The sequence below is a fragment of the Poecilia reticulata genome, linkage group LG18, assembly GCF_000633615.1.
Source record: "Poecilia reticulata strain Guanapo linkage group LG18, Guppy_female_1.0+MT, whole genome shotgun sequence".
NCBI classification, from domain to species: Eukaryota; Metazoa; Chordata; class Actinopteri; order Cyprinodontiformes; family Poeciliidae; genus Poecilia; species Poecilia reticulata.
The window spans coordinates 11,062,392-11,080,860 of NC_024348.1; the positions used below are offsets into that span (position 1 = coordinate 11,062,392).

General features: G+C 39.5%; 1 protein-coding gene and 2 non-coding genes across 6 annotated transcripts; 1 reads left to right on the forward strand and 2 right to left on the reverse strand.

The window, feature by feature from the left end:
* Window positions 1-143: 143 nt before the first annotated feature.
* Window positions 144-215, reverse strand: trnaa-cgc (transfer RNA alanine (anticodon CGC)). Its single transcript has one exon. It is a non-coding gene; the product is annotated as a tRNA-Ala (tRNA).
* Window positions 216-6,126: 5,911 nt separating this feature from the next.
* On the reverse strand, window positions 6,127-17,138 carry coro1b (coronin, actin binding protein, 1B). 4 transcript variants are annotated; one of them, XM_008435371.2, is made up of 12 exons: window positions 16,879-17,138; window positions 16,584-16,750; window positions 13,960-14,168; window positions 13,629-13,751; window positions 12,455-12,584; window positions 11,194-11,375; window positions 10,940-11,059; window positions 10,333-10,437; window positions 10,113-10,258; window positions 8,618-8,675; window positions 8,165-8,509; window positions 6,127-8,060 (listed from the first exon to the last, which is right to left on the reverse strand). In XM_008435371.2, exons 3-12 carry the CDS (start codon window positions 14,161-14,163, stop codon window positions 7,938-7,940), a joined length of 1,536 nt encoding a protein of 511 aa, XP_008433593.1. In that variant the 5' UTR covers window positions 14,164-14,168; window positions 16,584-16,750; window positions 16,879-17,138; the 3' UTR covers window positions 6,127-7,937. The 4 variants fall into 4 exon arrangements, with proteins under 4 accessions (XP_008433593.1, XP_008433592.1, XP_008433594.1 ...); XM_008435370.2 differs by having other exon boundaries at window positions 13,960-14,165; window positions 16,583-16,750; window positions 16,879-17,137; XM_008435372.2 differs by having other exon boundaries at window positions 13,960-14,165; window positions 16,583-16,768; window positions 16,879-17,137.
* Window positions 17,139-18,120: 982 nt separating this feature from the next.
* Window positions 18,121-18,208, forward strand: trnar-ucu (transfer RNA arginine (anticodon UCU)). Its single transcript is given in 2 exon segments — window positions 18,121-18,157; window positions 18,173-18,208. It is a non-coding gene; the product is annotated as a tRNA-Arg (tRNA).
* Window positions 18,209-18,469: the final 261 nt, after the last annotated feature.

Genomic DNA, 18,469 nt, shown 5'->3' on the forward strand with positions numbered 1-18,469 from the left:
CATATTTATATTGTATTTGGGTGTTTTTATGTCGCAAAAACAAATTTGTCCGTGGCATACTATGGTAGCGACATATTTTATTACATATTATAACGAATTATGAATAGCTGAAAGAAACGGAAAAAAATAAAAAATCCAAGTTGTGGAGATGCCGGGGATTGAACCCGGGACCTCATACATGCGAAGCATGCGCTCTACCACTGAGCTACATCCCCATTGGAAGACGCGGCTTCAACTTTGCAATATGAAGGTAGTGATGATGACGTCTGCCGTCTTCGTCCAGTGCTACTAGAAAAACTATTTACTATTAACATCTTTTTTAATGATGCAAGACAGACACAGAGAATACTATCGGGGGAAAATAACGAATACAAATAACTAAATATAAACACAAAATTTGTTTGTAGTTATTTTTTTTAATGGCCTGCAAAATTGCATTATTAATTTGCATGTTTAAAAAGACCTTTTCTAAAATTAAGAATTTACAAAAACAAATGGAGAAAAAGAGAAATATTCTGAAATAAAAAGTAAGACATTTTTAAAGTTAATATAGCTTTAAAAAGTATTAATGAAAAGAACACCACAGTAGAGGGTTAGGGTTAGAAAATATGTATATTTTAAAAATTGGTCAAGAAAAATTCAAAAGCTTTAATTATTTTGAAAAGTTTATTTAAAAAGAATTCAATTATGAAATAAAAACATTTAAATTTGTAGTTTATTTTGTTTTGTAGCAACATGGACATCATGAGCATATGACACAGACAGTTGAGGATATTAACACCTTGTTTCAAAGTGTTAATACAGCAACAAAAAGCCTTTATTTTTACTATGAAATATTCACCTTTTGAGTAGCTGTTGCTTTTTACAATATATATAGTCAAAGAGAGTTAATCACTACTCAGCTGAGAAAATATTCTGAACCCGTTTATATTGAAAAGTTTGACAAATATCTTTTTGTTTCCTAAAAAAATAGTTTCATGTCCAAAATGAGAAACTTTACACAAACTTTACAAGAACCATTTAAATGCATATTTATAACAGCTTCATTCAGCCTTTGTGTTTTCCCCTTATGTGTCAACACTAAAGGCATCGGTTTTCTAAATTTGATTTTTATTTTCAAATGGTATGACTTCCACTCTGACTTACTTGAAATTGTGATCTTTTTCTTTATAAATAGCCCATTTTTACACCTTATAAATTCTGCTTGCGTTTTCACAGTGCAGTCACATCTCCGCCCTGACTCTCAACTTCTTTCTGCTCCGACCAGATAGCACTCCCAGAGAACTGCTTCAGGTCTATCAACAATCCAGTCCCACCACTTGCTTCTGCTTTACCTTCTACTTTTAACTCCTGCTTTTCCTCACTGTTACCCCCCACCTCCTCATTCTCTTCTGGTTTATTGTCTATCAGCCTGTCTTCCTCCCCTGCTTCTGAGCCCTCCGCATCTGAGTCATCTCCTTCGTTCTCCTTTGTGCTACCGCTGTGGTCCACACTATCCTCCTCTTGTTCATCCTCTCCATCCGTGCCGCTCCCGTCACTCTGGTGCTGGCTGTCTCCGGACTCCACTTCTCCCTCCTCGTCCCGAATTTCCTCCATCTCTTCCTCTTCGCCGTGTCCGCGAGGCCACACCTGGATGCCAAGACGTGTTTCCACAGCCAGTGCTGTGGCCCTCACCCGGTCCCTTACCCCACCTTTCTTGTATATTATGTTCCGGACTGTGTATTGGTTATTTGCCTCCTTGTTCAATTTCTTGTAGCAGAAAACCAGCAGTACAATTAGGGCCACCAGGATGAAAGAAAGAATCACAACGGTGGACATTTTCCTGGGGCGAGGAGAAAAAGGAGATTTAGAATAAGTAAAACCATGAAACTTAAGTTGCATAAACTTCCTTATGATTTTTAAAAGAAAGTTTGTGGCTAGGACATTAACCGTATTCTAGTTAAGCCACAAAGTACATTAACACCGTCAAATTTATGCAATAAGTTTTAGTTTTTTACATGTAACCTGTGCTGCTTTTCTGTACATAACATGTTGATGTAAAAATACATAAAATATTTGTTATACAAAAATGATATATGTACAAAATTATAAATGAATGAAAAATATATATGCTGTATATAAATGCAGTCCACCTCTGAAACAGGAGAGACCGCAACAGTGGCACCCATTGTAGTACATAAACAAATAAAAAAATAAGTAGCTGTGATTAGGTTTGACAAAAAAAAAAATTTCAATTTAAGAATTAAAGTGAAATAAATTAAATCTAAGGTGGGAGCTGAAGAAAGCAAAGGCAACTGTTTAGATTAAAGAAAGATTGTCGTAGGAGTCCTGTTTTTAAAACATATCATGTTGTGATCTCTCAGTTTAGTTTAATTTTTTCTCTCTTTCTGCAGGTCTAGATTCAGACTACCAGGGGGCTGACTTGTGTTGTTTCAGTGCTTCATTCTCTCCTCTGCTCTTGTCCCTTATTTTTCCTTTCCCCCATCTTTCTACCTACTCCTTTCTTTTTTGTTTTAGTGTCCAGAGATAAACCCAAAGCAATTTCTGATAAAGTTTCTCATACATATCAAGTGGAGCATGATGGTGAAAGCTGTAATGCTGATGGTAAAAATTCTACATATCTATTTCATGACGAGCAAAGAAACAGAATCATTGGGAACATTGTCTGCTGATTTTGACAGACATTTTTCAGGCTATGTTCTTTAATATCAAAAAGTTTTAGGCAGTTAAGATCCCAGCTGCAGTAGAAAGCTCCTGTACTACCCTGATTTTGAATGAAGGTAGATTAATTGGCTCCAGAAGCTGAAGCTAGTCCAATATTGGCCTAAACCAAATCGTCTTAAAGCAACTTCAGCCTCAGAAAGTCATATTGAAGTCTATGCAAGCATTGTTTTATCAACGTTTCATTGTTAACATGTTCGTATTGGATGGTTATTGACAGAGAAGCTGGGTTTTTTTGTTGTTGTTTTTTTTTTACCTCACTGGAAACACTTTGTGTTCATTCCAGTACGTGTTTCATATAGAAAGTTTACTGGTGGCGCACCGCCTCCTACCTCCATTTTCAGTGTAAATAATTATTTGCTTCCCTGTTAATAACCTACCAATGCAAACATGAAGAGGTTTGAAGGTTAATTATATAAGTTGTATAAGTTGGCTAGCCGCTCTGGGATAAATTAACGTATTAAAAATGAAATAATAAGAAAGACTTACTGCAGGTATGATATTAAAGGTTCAAAACATTTTCCCAAACTTTCCCTTCCAAAATATAAAACAACCTCTTCAAGGCACAATGCATGTTATTAAACTGTTTATGAAAGCTTTTGTTAGCTGAGGATCATTAATTACATGCAGCTTGGTTTGATGAAACCAGCTTCCACTTTGCATTGAATAGTTTTTAACTTTCAAGAAAATGCGTCTTGGTGTTGTGCTCAACAGCAAAGATACGTTTTACACGAGTTTTGTAAAATCAGGAGCTGCTTTTTCCCCCCCTAGTTTTTCAACCTTAGGCGGTTTTGTTGTAACTCGTTATAAAATCCAAAACCACTGACGCTTAGGTGTGACAATAAAACAAAAACAGAAGACGTCCGGAGAGGGGCGCGTACATTTTCACAGCTCTGCATATGAAGTCGAATTTGCAGGTTTTTATTTACCTCCCATGTAAAACGTATGAACTTATTCAGTAGTTTCCAAACTATTTCCTATGTAGCGCACACTTATGGTTTTAAAACAGAATGAAATCCAAATATTGAACTTCAATTGATGATTGTCAATGGGATGTGTGCAGGTCTGACAATAGACTCTAAAAGTTATTGTTCAAGATACTTTACCTTTGCGATAAACCTTCAGTTGAGTGTGAAAAAAATCTCAAGTGCCTTTGTTCCAGCTGAAGTGTGCAGTCAAAAAAAAAAACCGGGTAGTTTCAAGGGAACCTGGAGCTTCTCATCTGACAATCCATCTGTATGTTTACATCTACAGCCTATAGAAAATAGAAAAATTACAAAAGCAAAGGATCGTTTAGAAATCACTTTGTGAATGTAATCACTTTAATAAACCACATTTTATACTTAACTAATTTGCCGCATCGCATTATCAGCTTATTTGTGAACAATATCAGCACATGATGAATGCTGTATATCCCATTTCAAACAATTAAAAAGCAAATAGTATTGTACATACTCAAGACGTCTATTTCTGTAGCACTTTGCGCCGTCTGCAATGACTTGAAAGACAGGAAGCTGAGCAGATCGCTCTCAGTGCTGCTGGTTTCCTGTCAAAGTGATAATTGAGCAGCCTCAGTCAGTCTGCTGTGGCACAAAACATTCAACTTTAGATGATCACAATGAGACATTGTGTAATAAACAATTTTTAAAAAAGATGCTCTAAATAAGTCGTAGTAGTAGAACTAGTAGCTGTAGTAGAAATGCTTTAAGTTGTACAGTGACACATGTTTGACAACTTAAACACTTGAGATCAACAGCATGTAAAAAAAAACAGACTTCAGCAGATATAAAAGAAAAAAAGAAAAAAAAAACAGAAAGCTATGAAGAAAACTCACCAAAGTTGCTTAGGAGAGATAAACCAAAAGTTTGTGGCGCCAAAGACAGAAGACTGGCGACGAGGCTGAGACTAGCTTACATGTCAGTAAGGGTGTGTTTGACTAATGCCACTGCATGCATGCAGATGAGAGGGAGAGAAGAAGAGCGTGATGCATGACATGAGAAACAAAAAAAAAAAAGGTTAGCTGAAACCGTTTGAAGTGGGTGGAGGCTGGGGGAGGGAGTGCAAGCACAGATTAAAGGCAAACTTGCAGCGAGGTGTGGTGGAAGGCACAGATATGAAAATGCACAAATATTTATAGAAAGAGGAACATGTCTTTGTGATTTTTTTTTCTCTTTCAAGGCAGACTTGTATCAGTACAAGTTGACAGAACAGGTGCAGTTAGATGCCTTAGGACATGGAAGATATATAAAAAAATTAAAAAAATCTCGCAAACTCACTGACGGTTTTCAAATTGAACAGTGTACATCCTGTTGAGTCTGGTTTTGTGGCAAACAACGAAGCTCTACAATGGAGAACAGAGTTCATGAGACAAATGTCAATTCAGCCCTGGTGTTGGGCACAAACATGCCAGCCGAGCAACTTGAATCTGTATGAACCAGCGATTGAATTGGTGTCTGATTTAATTCTTAAAAATATTGCATCTGCATAACTGGAGCCTTCTACAAGTGTATGCAAAGTTTAAACATTGTGCAGAGCTTCTGAACCGAGTTGGCCACATCCTGTTTCTGCTCTGCTGGCCGGCTCACACGTCGTGTGCACTTAGCAACAATGTCACCAACCAAATCTGTACCTTAACTGCACACTGTACACACCTGTTAAATATCATTACACAAAGCTAAATGTAGATTCGGATAGTTTTGTTGAAGCCACTACAATTTTTAAAGCTATTTTAGCATGAAAGAATTGTGCTTTAGGGCTGCAAAGTTTGTGGAGGTTTTAATAGTTTTTGATTATTTCCTGCGTTGTTCACGTGTAAAAAAAATTCTTCTTAGTTCAACAGCATACATTAAAATTACAGACAGCAAAGCATCTGTAGCATTTAGTCAAATTCGAATGCTTTCAAATGGACTCATTTCTAGAAATGTTACTTTAGTCTGAGGTCAGCTCTAGAGCTTTTCTTCGTTAAAACATTGGATGAAGGAACTTGAAAACTGTTTCAGTGTTTTTCCACAGTTGACTAAGTTTTCATCTTGTCAGACCACAGAGTTTTGTTTATAATGCTTTCCAGCCTCTTAAAAAAATACAGAACACACACACTTGATTTCAAACACCAGAATTTACTTTTCCATTTGGCCTTTGCTCACTTCCCTTTTTGATCCACTGAACTTTCAAACTTTTACTCTCTACAACCAAATCGGACCTAAACGTTGTTTTTTTTAATGTTCTCTTCTTAAAATGTGGTTTACCAGACAATTTATTAAGAGTGGCAAATTGGATTTTTAAAGAAAATTCATTTATGAGTGAACAACAGATGTTCACTCATGAGTTTGAACGCAGCATATTAGAAAGATGGAAAGAAAAACCAAAACACAAAATACACAAATAGTCAGAGACTAGACTATGAGCTAAAATTACCAGAATAGTGGTGACATTTATTTCTGGAAATGAGAGGAAATAATGTAATGAGTACTTGACAGCACAAATAATCAAATTCTAAGTTGTTAATTTTTTACCTTTTTGTTCTAATCTATGCAGTATCCAAGTATTTGTTTGAAAAAGTTCAAGTAGCACCATCAAATAACCGCTAGAGAGATGAAGCAGATGTCAGAGAAAGAAGAATAACACACTTTGGATGTCAGGATCAGCTCAAAATAATGCTGAAAACTCAAAGCATTGACTTTAAAAGCTCAAATTCGTAGCAAAAAAAAAACAAGCTCTTTCAGTTTTTTTCTATAAATTTCACTCGATGCAGATAACATTCCACTTAATCCAGAAAATCTTCTCAAGTTTATCTTTATCACGGCAGCGCACGCTACTGTTTATTTGCACTCAGTCGGCTTTAAGGTGAAATGAACTGCAGTGAGGCAACAAGCTAAAGAATAATATTGTACTCTCTTAACCAGACACATATTGTATGGGATATTTTATTAAGAATGACAAGTTGGGTTAAAAACAAAGTCCATTCATCATCTATTTAACAATTACCACACTCAAACACAGTATTTTCAAGGGTAATCAGAGCTAGAACTGATCACAAACACTTGACCACGAAGGGAACATTAGTGTAAACCGAAAGGCTTTTTCGTACAAAACATGAAACAAAGTCGAGTCGATCGTTACACCGTTGTCTGGCCGAACCCGTTGTTCGTAGCAGTGTTAAGAGGTCAGTGCATAATTAGAATTAAAGTATTAAAGGGCTCAACTGGAATGTAATGTTATTATACAACTGACTGCTACGTAAAACACACAGTAATGCCTCTAAATAAAGAACATTCACAAAAGTACGACTAAAACGAAACAAACGGAACTAAAAGTGCCTCGCATATTTGCATATTGATGCGTGTTTTGCTGAAACCAAAAGGAAAAATAGTGTCATGTTAAATTGCTGTTGACTGAAACTGCTATAAATGCGTATGTGTAATTTCAATCAAACGCTTAACCTCAAAGGGACCCATAAAACACAGCCGCTGTTCTTAGCACACAAAATCACCAGCGCTCGACCGTTTCCTTTACTGCCACAACACGGGATGAAACTACACATAAACACTCCACAACTTTCTCACCGCTCATCGCTCACGTGGTTCTCACTGTTTGTTCATTGAGATTTTGGGTTCGTACATTTGAACAGAGCAAACTATAGAAAACGGAGGGAGAACAAAGCCCAAGTCATGTAGAACTTTGAGCCGCGACTCGACACTTTTGCACCTCTAACTACCTGAATAATAAGCCCTAAAGGTGACGTTTATGAATGTCCGCCAGGAAAACACACATATTGGAGGTAATTAGATGCTTTGCTATAAATTGGCAACCTTCAACCGAGTCAGCAGAGCTCCACATTACGCCTATTATGAACTTTTGCGTTAAAGTCAGAGTCAGTTTAGAGTCATATCGTTGTAACTCCTCTAGTCTTGCAGAATCAAAGCATTATTTTTTTTATTTTTTATTTTTAAAAAGCTCAAAGTTGCAAGATCCAATAACTGCTACAAGATCCTTTTAGTTTTGCTATAAATTTCACTCTATGCAGATGACACCGTTATTTACTAAAAAAGAAAAATCATCTGGGAAGTACAGCCTTAATCACAGCAGCTGGAAGCCACTGTGATTCACAGTCTTTACACACAGTTTTTTACACTCACAAAGCAATAAGAAGGTATTGTTAAGACTAGTGAGGCTACAGTCTATCGCTTCTTCGGGTGTGCGGTGAGTTTTACGCCTCCTCACACGTCGCCGTCTTCGATCCGGGCGAGCTGCCTCTCCAGCAGCTCGATTCTCTGGTTCTGAGCGAGCACGACCGCCCGTAGGGCCTTCATCTCCGCTAACAGTTCGCTCAACATTTCATCCTGAAACAAAGGAGAGCAGCAAATCAGAAAGCAGGTTACGAGAGCATAAAGATGGCCGCCTGTGGCTGTGCAGACGGTTTAAAGCATTAGGAAAGGATCTTTACCTCTCTCCTCGGCCTCTCGGTATTTCCATCCGTCTCCCTCGCGGTCGCCCGTGGCTGCGGCGTTTCTTCTTCCACCTCCTTGGCGGCAGAGGTAGGCGTAGGCGTAGGTGTGGGAGTGGCCGCTACGGTTGCTGCCGTGGCGGCGCCCCCGGCCCCGGAGTCCTGAGAGCTGAGCTTGGGCTTGCTTCTGAGGGTGTCTCTGTGTTTGGAGGGAGGAGCCGCGTACCCTCCGCTCAGAGAGATGAGCAGGGGCGCCGCGTCCTGTCCCGCGATCCATTCGTCTGCCAGCAGAGCCGGCTCCAGGCCTGCAGTGTCTGGGTAAAGGTCTCCCTGGAAGAGATCTGACTGGTGGGGCAAAAATTGAAACATAGTGAGAAAAGGTGTTTGTTTTTTTTCTCTCTTCTGTACATTAATCCAAGTAACATTCTTTTAAAGGGCGTGTGTGCGACTTACTTTACGTGGTACAGTCATAGAAATGGGTTCCACTTTCCTTTCATGCAGCTTGTAGAACCTGCAGGTCGACAGGAAATTAATAACGGAACTGAATAATCTTAATGGTTCAATCTTGATGTAGAAAAAAGGTTGAGTGGAAACTATATGTACTTTGAAGTGGCAGAAATACACCTTAAGTCAACTTTTGAATATTTTTGACGAAGCAGATGAAGTTTGATATGATAACTGTAGCGTAATTTTGCTCAGAACACTGTAAACCGCACGGAGACGTTTCGCAATATCGGTATTTTTGCATCAAAATGCGAGCGAACAAGATTGTATTTTACGTTGGCCACAGCATGACTCTACCAATGAGAGTCAGCAGGAAGGCATGCAAACCAATTTAACGAGCAGAATAAAGAAAAAAAAAAACCTTGTAACACAACTTCCCATATATTTAGTGCCACCAGTAAAATAAATTATTCTTTTACTGGAGTGACATTACTTCATATTTTAATTGTTCTTTTTAAATCCTATTGACATCCAATCTAAATATCTGAGTACATTCAGTCAGTTGGGGTAATAAAATCTTTAACATAAGAAATGGCAGATGAAAGTTAAGTAGGCCTGTCAATTTATTTAATGATAAATTAAACAAACTCAATAATTTCCATTGGCATGATTTATTTTTCTGTCTTTCTGCCAAATACTGGAGGATAAAAGTCTTCAGTTTGGTGCTTTGGCCTGAGCCAGCCCTTATTTTGAAGGACAGCTTTGTTTACCGAGACTTCAGAATTCATTTCATTTGTTGCTTTATTTATTTATTTTGGATATTTAACATGTCTTCCAGTTCATTAGAATTGAAAGCTCCTCTTTGAGAATGTATTCTTGCATTATTATTTTGCCATAACCATTATATTACTTAAAAAAATTGTCTCAAAAACAACAATATTACTGTTTATCGCAATAACTTCTGGAGCAATTAATCATCCAGCAAAATTTGTTATCGATACTGACCTGGTAAGTTGGAGACTAACAAAGAAGAACAGTTACTCATCTAAAGATGGGCATATTAACAGTTAGAGCAATAACAAAAAAATGAAAAACAATCAGAAATGTGCAAAAACAAAAAGAAAAGAAAAAAAAAGCTGGATGAGGACTGAAGCTGCAAGCTGCAACCACGCACAGTGTGCAGGATGCTCACCGTTAGAAACCTGCAACGTAGGGTGCCATGTCTGCATCATCAAGTCACCTTAACATCCACAGTATGCTACCACATGCTAACCAGTTCACTGAGGGGCATGTCAGGATAACAACTTTACTTTGAACTTCAGTCAAATTGGAGTAAGATTAAACATTTTAATGCCTTTTACGAAATCTTTACCAGTAGAGCCACGGATGCAGCGTGCTGTTTGATGCCTCCAGTGAAATGTACTCACCTGTTTCTGCAGAATATTCTAAACATAATATTTCAAATGATTACAGCAAAAAAAAGAAGCAGATTTAAAGAGCTAACCTGGCAATTTCACACTTGTTGACATCCACGCCTCTTTTACAGAGAAACCCCGCGCCTCTCTGAGGCTCCTTACTGCTGTATAAACTCAGGAAGTGAACGTAGGGAGACTCGTCTGTCACTTCAAAGTACCGGATGGTGCAGTCACCCTGAAATGGAGAGAAATCAAACTCACCTGCTTGAAAATGGGTGCGAGGCTACGTTCTGCATTTAAAGCCGTTACCTTCCCACAGAGGTACACCATGTTTGTGTCGGGGTCATAAAAGGGAAGGAGAACTCCGTTACTTGTGTCCATTTCTTGTACAGCCATTGGCTCAGAGAGATCTTTCTGTAAAAACAAAAACACATCGAACGTGCTACAGGAGAACATAAGAAATTAAAGTGCAGAGATGTTCTCTGTCGAGTCTCAGGAGTCCGAGTTGTTTTGCATGAAAGGAAAGAAAGGGTAGCGACTTCTAGATGTTAGAGACATACCCCAAAATACTTCCAGCAGTAATTGCAGCAAAAAGTGTTTCGACAAAGCATTGACACAGATGCGCCTAATTAAATAATAATAATAAAAAAGTAAACCCATGTATCATTTTCCATCTCCTTCTAACTTATGAGTTGGTCTGAGTTGGTCTATCATGTAAAATAAAATTAAATAAAATGTAGCTTGATGTTATACCGTCACAAAATTAGGGAAAAAAAAAAACGTTCAAGAGGAATGGATGGATGCTTTCATAAGGGTCTGAACAGCTAGCAAGCTATCCTGTACAACAACATTTTCTGCTGTGAAACTCCACTGAGTTTGTAAACGGCTTCGGAAAGCTGTTGTGGTGGAGACTTACTGCGTCCCACAAAGCGAGCTGCCTCTCACTCATCCGGCTGAAGCCCGTGGTCAAAATTTTCCCATCGGCGAGGAAGACGGCTCTCATGGGCCTTGTACCATCATGGACCTTTTCTCTGACCTTTTGGGAGGGAAGAGAGGCTGATAACAGACTGACACACACATCATGAGTAATGATACAAATGTTTCCCACATGTCTACACACACAGATATATATATATATATATGTGTGTATGCATAAAACTGTGATGCTACCTTCAGGACAGCGCCGCGGCGTGGGTCGATGATGCGCAGGGCCTTGTCCTTGCACACAGTGCACACGGCGCTGCCGTCCTTATTCCAGCTGACGCTGTAGATCAGGTCCGGATGGGCGTCGGCGAGCTGGTACACGAGTTCGCCCGTGCCCACGTTCCACACAAAAACCACGTTATCGCAGCCTAGACAGACGGCCGACAAAGAAGCTTGCTTAAAATCAAAAGACGGGGAGTCGAGGTAAAAGTTCTCGTCTTTGAAGCATCGTGATGAAATATACACACACGATATTATTTTGCATCAAAGTTCAACCTTTTTTTTTAAAAATCTATTGCTGGAATTTCATCAAGGAGGCAAAATTGAAATAAGACACATGAGAGCAGAAACCACCAAATCGAACGAGGCAAAGAGGAAGCTCACCATGTCCAAAGCTTGAGTTACTCAGACGGATTTCAAACGAAACGAAATCTGGCAGCTTCGGCATGCGTTTGAAACTGTAATTATTCGCCGGGTTATTTACGTTCTCCTTTAATCTCGCTACGTGTTAATAAATCCCCAAGAAGGGAAATCCTATTCCCCGCCTTCATTATGCAGCAGCGTTGGACCTGACCGCCGTCGTCACTGAACACCAAACAGGAAGAGGAGAGCAGCTCCTCAACTCTCACTTTCTACAGAACTCGGGCAAAGATATAGAGAAGTCCATTTATAAATTGTATTTAACAAAAGATAGAAAATAATATACATTTGAAAAAGTTTGGATTACAGCAGAACAACCTTACAACAGAAAACTGAGCAAAATCTAACCTTTACATTGAATCGTGATTATTAGAAATGTTCTTACTTTACTTCAGTAGGATACTTCTGCATTTATAATATTGTTACTAGAATTGGGGTGGACAAATATACTTATCTTAAGCAATTGTATGTTTATTATAATTGCAACAAAACCAAATATGACAAATATAAAATAGTTTCAGTCTGGAGAATGCAGAAGAGAACACACTCTTCCCGTAAGGCGGGCTTGTGTTAACCTTTGAGAAATGGCTACAAGAATGTAGCTAGTGCGCAAATCACAAAAATTCAAACAACCTCAGCAATGGCTGGATGAGGACCTGGAGTTATGTTGCTACAATACACAGAGAGGAGGAAAAGTCACTCACTATTGGTTGATGAATAACCTACAAGTAAGCAATGGAAAAACACTTCCTTATCCGGGACTCTCAGCCAGGGTTAACGAGAACTGGACAGTAAAAAATGATCCCACCTGCAGTCAGTAGGATGTTGAAGGCACAAGGGTGCCAAGCCAGGATTCCCACTCTTTTACTGTGGCCCTCCAGGGTCACAATCGGGTCAGTCATCGGGCTGGTCAGCCCGCCGTCGGGGATCTGCCACACCTTCGAATAACACAACAAACTCTGTGTAATGTTGCACCCCTGCAGTGCTTCCCGTCTTGCCCTCTCACAGACCCGATTAGGCTGAGTCACTCGAGACCCAGCAGTGTGCAAAAATAAAACCATTTATCTGTTTCCCGTGCGGAAGTGGATAATATTTTGCTTTGTGTGCAACTGTTCTACTTTGCAACATCATTTTAGAGCAACAGTTTCACTTTGCTCCCTTATTTTATATATATCAACCATTTAATTTCTTTGTTGCCCTTACTCAGTTGTTTTTTTAAAAAATATTCTAATAATAGAAACATATTTCCTTTAGTAACACAGTTACTAGTTTCTTATATTGAAATTATTATGATTTTACAAGAATTATACAAACACTGGTCCTGAGAATGAATGTGATGTGACTTTGAGGCTCATAATAATTTATTAAAGTTGCTCTTGTTCCAGGTTAGAGTGATTATATAACGTCCAGCGTGAAGGGATTTTCAAAACAAGAATTGGAAGAGTATTCAGAGTTCTAGCTCTTGATTTGAGCTGAAGATTTTGGAGCTTTATCGTCCATTTTACACAGTGCAGATGAAGTAAATCACCACCATACTTGGCAGTTTGCATTGCGTTCTTCAGTTTGGAAAGTCTCGCTGTGAATCCTCCAAAAGATTTCCGGCTAAACAGCTCAGTCTTTGCCTCAACTGTCATCAAACTTGCCCTCATCAAGTTAGCAGTTAAAACGTCACTTACTACAAGACTTGGCGACTGTCTGCATACATTTGAGCCTGCATGTACGGTTTTGACAATGTGAGGATGAAATAAAGCGACGAGAAATTCCAACTTCTGCAGCACAATCCTCGTTTCTAAAAATGTTTGTTTGTTGCATCCTGGAAAACAAGTTCCTAAGAAAGCCTCTAAAAGCCCAGAATAATAGAATAATAACTGTAAATCTTGAAACCTGGCCGTTAACTCGTGGTAGTAAAAAACATGACAGTGGTTGATCTGAAACCAGCTGGTAAAGGGGCCACAAACCACCTCCAAGTGACCAACACTTGCCTTCACTGTGCAGTCCTCTGAGGCACTTGCGATGATGTTGTCGTCATGGGGACACCACTGGATGTCCAACACAGGCGCCGCGTGTCCGCAGACCGTGGGGCAGGACTGGTCGATTCTGCCGCTCTGTTTGGAGAAAACAAAAAGCTCAACTCCACTGACCTGAAAGGCCGCATGCGTTACAGTACACTGCCGTACAGTCTGGACTGCAAAAGTGCTTCGCGTGCATTAGTGGGATACAAAGGGTGATGTCAGAGCGAAGCTCATTGGCTCGAAAGAAACATATTGATCCCTGGTTTTATCGGATACGGGACGCTAATGCAGACGGTCAGACCTTGCCGATCGGAACGACGAGGAAGGCGCCTCCTCCCCCCGCTTCGATGATGACCGCGATGAACTTGGGGTTGACCGCGCAGAGTGGACCGTCCCATGTCACCCGGGACACTCTGACGTCGTCGAGGCAGTGCTCGGCCTTCCAGGCCTGAGCGAAGACGTGGCGAAACTTGCTCTGCCGGACCACACCTCTACGGAACGACATCCCTGCGGACGGATGGATGAGGAAAACACTGTTAGAGCGGAAAAACGTGGAGACATTAATTTATGTGATTTGATTTGACGAAATGTGATCTACTCGTCAGTTTTTGTTCCGCTGTCAGCAGAATGCAAGCTTGCTAAATGTTTGAATTAAATGTTTTTTCGCAATATATAGATATATATTATACAAAAGCAAATAGGTCTTCAGAATTGTTTTTGTTTTATTTTTAAAGGCGATGACTTTAATTTGCTATTGATTTCAAATAAACTTTGTGTTTTTATGTATTTGCCTCTATTGTTGTGTATCTAAATTAATACTTTCTAAAGCTAAATACTCCAGAGATGCCGTCTCCTTTTGTTATATGCTATTTAGTATAAAATGAAGTGACAACATGTTAAATATATTTGATAAGAAAGTAGAGAAATCAGATTTCAACTGTGTTTTTTATTATTATTTGCAGAGGAAAGCAGATTTATGAAATGGGTTAAGGCCAAAATGTCCATTTACCTTAACTAAAGGTTAAAGCTTATAACATAGGCTATCCTTATTGTAAAATAAAATAAATATAATTAGATCAATTTGCAACATTTTAAAGCCCCGTGCGTCAAACTCCTGCCCTTCAAGGTCCGATATCCTTCAACTTTTAATTATTTACCAATTATTTGATTCAGTTGAGGCACATCAAAAAGTTGCAGAACACCAAGGGACCGGAGTTTTACGCCTGTGTTTGAAAGAAACTGTCTCTGTCTGTCTGTTTGTTTGTTTTAAGTCTGTAAGAGGGAGAAAACAGGGCTGTCAAAACATCAGGCGAATTCTTTTGTGCTTAGACTTTGTCCTGGGAAAGTACAGTCAAGACTGAGTGGACGAAAAAGGCACGAGCGGACCAAAACATGCTGGGACAGAGGAAGCAGAACTGGAGGAGGGGGGTTGGGCAGTGGAAGCTGCTGACGTCCAGCTAATGCTGTGTGGCTCGCAAAGCAAAGGCACAACATGAAAACACACGGGAAGGAGGAAGTCTACACACACACCTGGAAGGTTTTCATGTCATTAGGTTTTTCTGTGATGGGTCGACGCAAAGTAGAGCAGAATTAGGAGTGACGAGGTGTACATTTGTGCTAAATCTTTTTATTTTGATACCCCTAAATAAAATCAAGTGCAGCCAGTTGCCTTCAGAAGTCACATAATGAGTAGACAGTGTATGGTTTTATCTGGATGTAAAACCATACACTGGTTTTACATCCAGTGTATGCATGTTGCATGTTGTGAAGGCCTCAGAGATTTGTTTAAAAAAAACAAAAAAACATTACAGAACAAACAACATCATTAAGACCAAGAAACACAGCAGACAGGTCAGAGAGAAAAGGTATGGAGAGTTTGATTTTGGACTCAACCTGTCCATGGAGGTCCCCACTTCTTACCCAATAACTACTGAACCCCCCCCTTGCACCAATCCCTCGGTGCAGGGAGGGTTAAGATGACAACAACTTTGAACCTTGTAAGGAAAAGTAGGCATAGACAATGGATGGATGGATAAATCTGAAAGCAATATCCCAAACTTTGAACACACAGGGCTGAAAATAGAAGACTACATCAACTCTTGGTCGTCTACCAGGTGGGAGAATTTGTTCATTTCCAATAGGGAATGTAAAAGGACAGCAAACACGAAGAAGACGACGACAACTTTGAACTTTTTTTACCTACTTTTAAAAACCAGCACCCTTAACAACCCGGTTCACACATTAAAAGCGTGGTGGCGCTTCAGAAGCTGCAAAAGCTTTGAGACCAGAGCAGAGTCTCTTCAGACTGGACCCTAAACATACAGCCAGAACTTCAGTGGGACAGTTTACATCAAAGCATATGCCTGTTCTACAAAGGCCTAGTCAAAGCCTAGACCTACACCCAAAAAGCTGTGGCGAGATTTAAAGTTGACGTCCCTCTTCCAACCGATCTGCCTGCTGTCTGAGCTATTCCGCGAAGACAGACCGGTAAAGACCTAAATACTCCAGCAAAACCCATTTATTTTTCCGTTTCACAATTAAAAATTCTACGAAAAACAAATTGTGGCCGTAACGTGGCAAAAAGAAAAAAGCTCAAGAGATATAAATACTCATGCAAAGCACTGTTATGCATAATTTGCAAATGAGGATGCCATTGCTTCAAAAGCCTGCAATATCCCGCTCTATGTAGACCATATTCTAAGCGTTTTACTCCAACATCACCAAGCTTGTATCAATTCTCATTATTTTTTTTCCCAATTGTAGCCCTCTCTTAATAACGACGTATTTATACACAGCATCTCGACATGCAAAGAGTGACTAGGGGAAAGAGCAACAAAGGATGGGCGTCACAGCGTGGTTAAACCAATAGTGAGACGTTTTTTTTAAAGAGGAACGCTCCCATATTTTAGAGGACAGTAACGTACCTGTTTTTTTTCTTCTTCTTCTTCTTCAGCGATCGTGCTTAATTAGAAACAGGATCACCAAAGGCTGGTGGCAGGCGTGACAGGAGGCCAATAAAATAATCCGCCGCCAGCAGCAGTAACTTAATCCCCTCCCGTGTCCAGGCAGGCGTCCGTGGCTATTGCGCAGACCTATAATAAAACATGACGCTGGATGAAGAAGAAAAGAGCGAACATGCCTCTGTTGTAAATTTCAAGCATTCTAAGCCACTCCGCTTGGTTTTATTGAAAGTCTGCTGCAGGAAAGAAAATGTTCTAACCTCAAAGACCATGTCCCGCGCTGGTAAAGCCTAATAAATAGTGCACAGCGACGTTGAAAGACCCCCCCGCCTCCTCTATTGGGAAGAGATGCAAACGCTCCGTTCTCCCTGTGCAAACGCCTGGTTTTGGAGCGATGGATTGAGCGGAATCCCAGACACTTCCGCTCCTGGGAGGACACATCAAAGATTAGGTGGGAGGACAAGATACTTATCTCCCATAGGCTTTCCTGTGTGTTGGGATGTGTCCCTGCACCCCTTCCCCCTCAGGCCGCGCGTCTACACTGGGAATTACGGCCGCGCTGTGACTTCACAGTGCATTCAAGTTAAGTGGTAAACTACGTGATCTATTAAAAAAAATATATACAAAATTAATACATCTTTTTAATGTTACTATGAAAAAAATTCTGATCAGTTCAAACTTATTAGAGACACAATATCCTGGTCCTTAGTAAAGATTAAAAAAATAGAAAAAGGGAAAGAAAAGAAATTAAAATTTTGGGAGTTACTGCAGTCCACAGGGTTTTATCAAGTCTATAGTTATTGTGACTGTACTCTGAAATGTCAGGGAATTTCTGAACATATTATACATTTTCCAGAAGATCTTAAATTTAATATAAAAAGTTGGACTTTTTAAAACTAGCTAATTTATCATGCTGACCTTTTTTTCTTATTATTTCTGGGTCAATTATATAATACAGCTAAGATAACATAATTATTAAAGTGTCATCAACTTAACGTTGAGGACACATCATTACTTTCTTTAGTCAACATTGATAATCCAGCATAGGACATGACTTGAATGCATCACGGAGGTAAAACGCGGCCGTAAAAAGCTCTCTAAGACGCGCAAATGTTGGGAAAAAATAGATGAAAATCGAAAAGGTTTTGCTCTCACACGTGTGAATGAAAACATTTTTTTTCGAAAAAAAAAACAACAGTTGTCAATTAGAAAAAAAGGAACTACAAAGTGACATTTTATTTTACCACCGTGGACGTGGACTACGTGTTATTATTATGACTCGTTTATGTGGAGCTTTAGCGCCACCCTGTGTATTACTTTGGCAATACATGTGGGGTTACTTTACCACCGTATAGAGCTGTATTCAGAAGGCGATGTCCTCACCGAAATTCTTTTGGAGGTTACACACAACAGGAGCTACCTTTTCTGTAAAACCACAAACTGTTCCTGAGAAATTGTTGAGTTTCGTTCAAATTCAGCAGTGTACGTCTGTATCAACAGGTGGCTCCGTGGCGCAATGGATAGCGCATTGGACTTCTAGGCAAAGGCGAAGTGATTCAAAGGTTGTGGGTTCGAGTCCCACCGGAGTCGCTTTTTGGCGAGACAGCAGAAAAGTAGAAACTACTTTTAAATATGTTATTTTAGCTGTATATTCATATGCATAAGTTTAAACACACATTCTTTACTTTGGTAACAGATCTATAACAAAAAACAGATTTAGTACGAAATTAAATGGTCGTGCCGATTATGCCTCTATTCGTTCCCTTGTGGGGAACCGATGACATTCCCTTTGCCTCGTTGCCACTGCGGTTAATCTGTCACAAAGTATTATGGTTTTATCACTCCCATAAA

What these genes read in the sequence shown, in the direction of transcription:
- coro1b (XM_008435371.2), bottom strand. Translation starts at nt 14,163, where the DNA reads ATGTCGTTCCGTAGAGGTGTGGTCCGGCAGAGCAAGTTTCGCCACGTC. An exon ending in TCGTCGTTCCGATCGGCAAG is followed by an intron (nt 13,752 to 13,959) that starts GTCTGACCGTCT and finishes TTCTCCAAACAG; the next exon opens with AGCGGCAGAATCGACCAGTC. An exon ending in CCGAGAGGCCGAGGAGAGAG is followed by an intron (nt 8,061 to 8,164) that starts GTAAAGATCCTT and finishes CCTTTGTTTCAG; the next exon opens with GATGAAATGTTGAGCGAACT.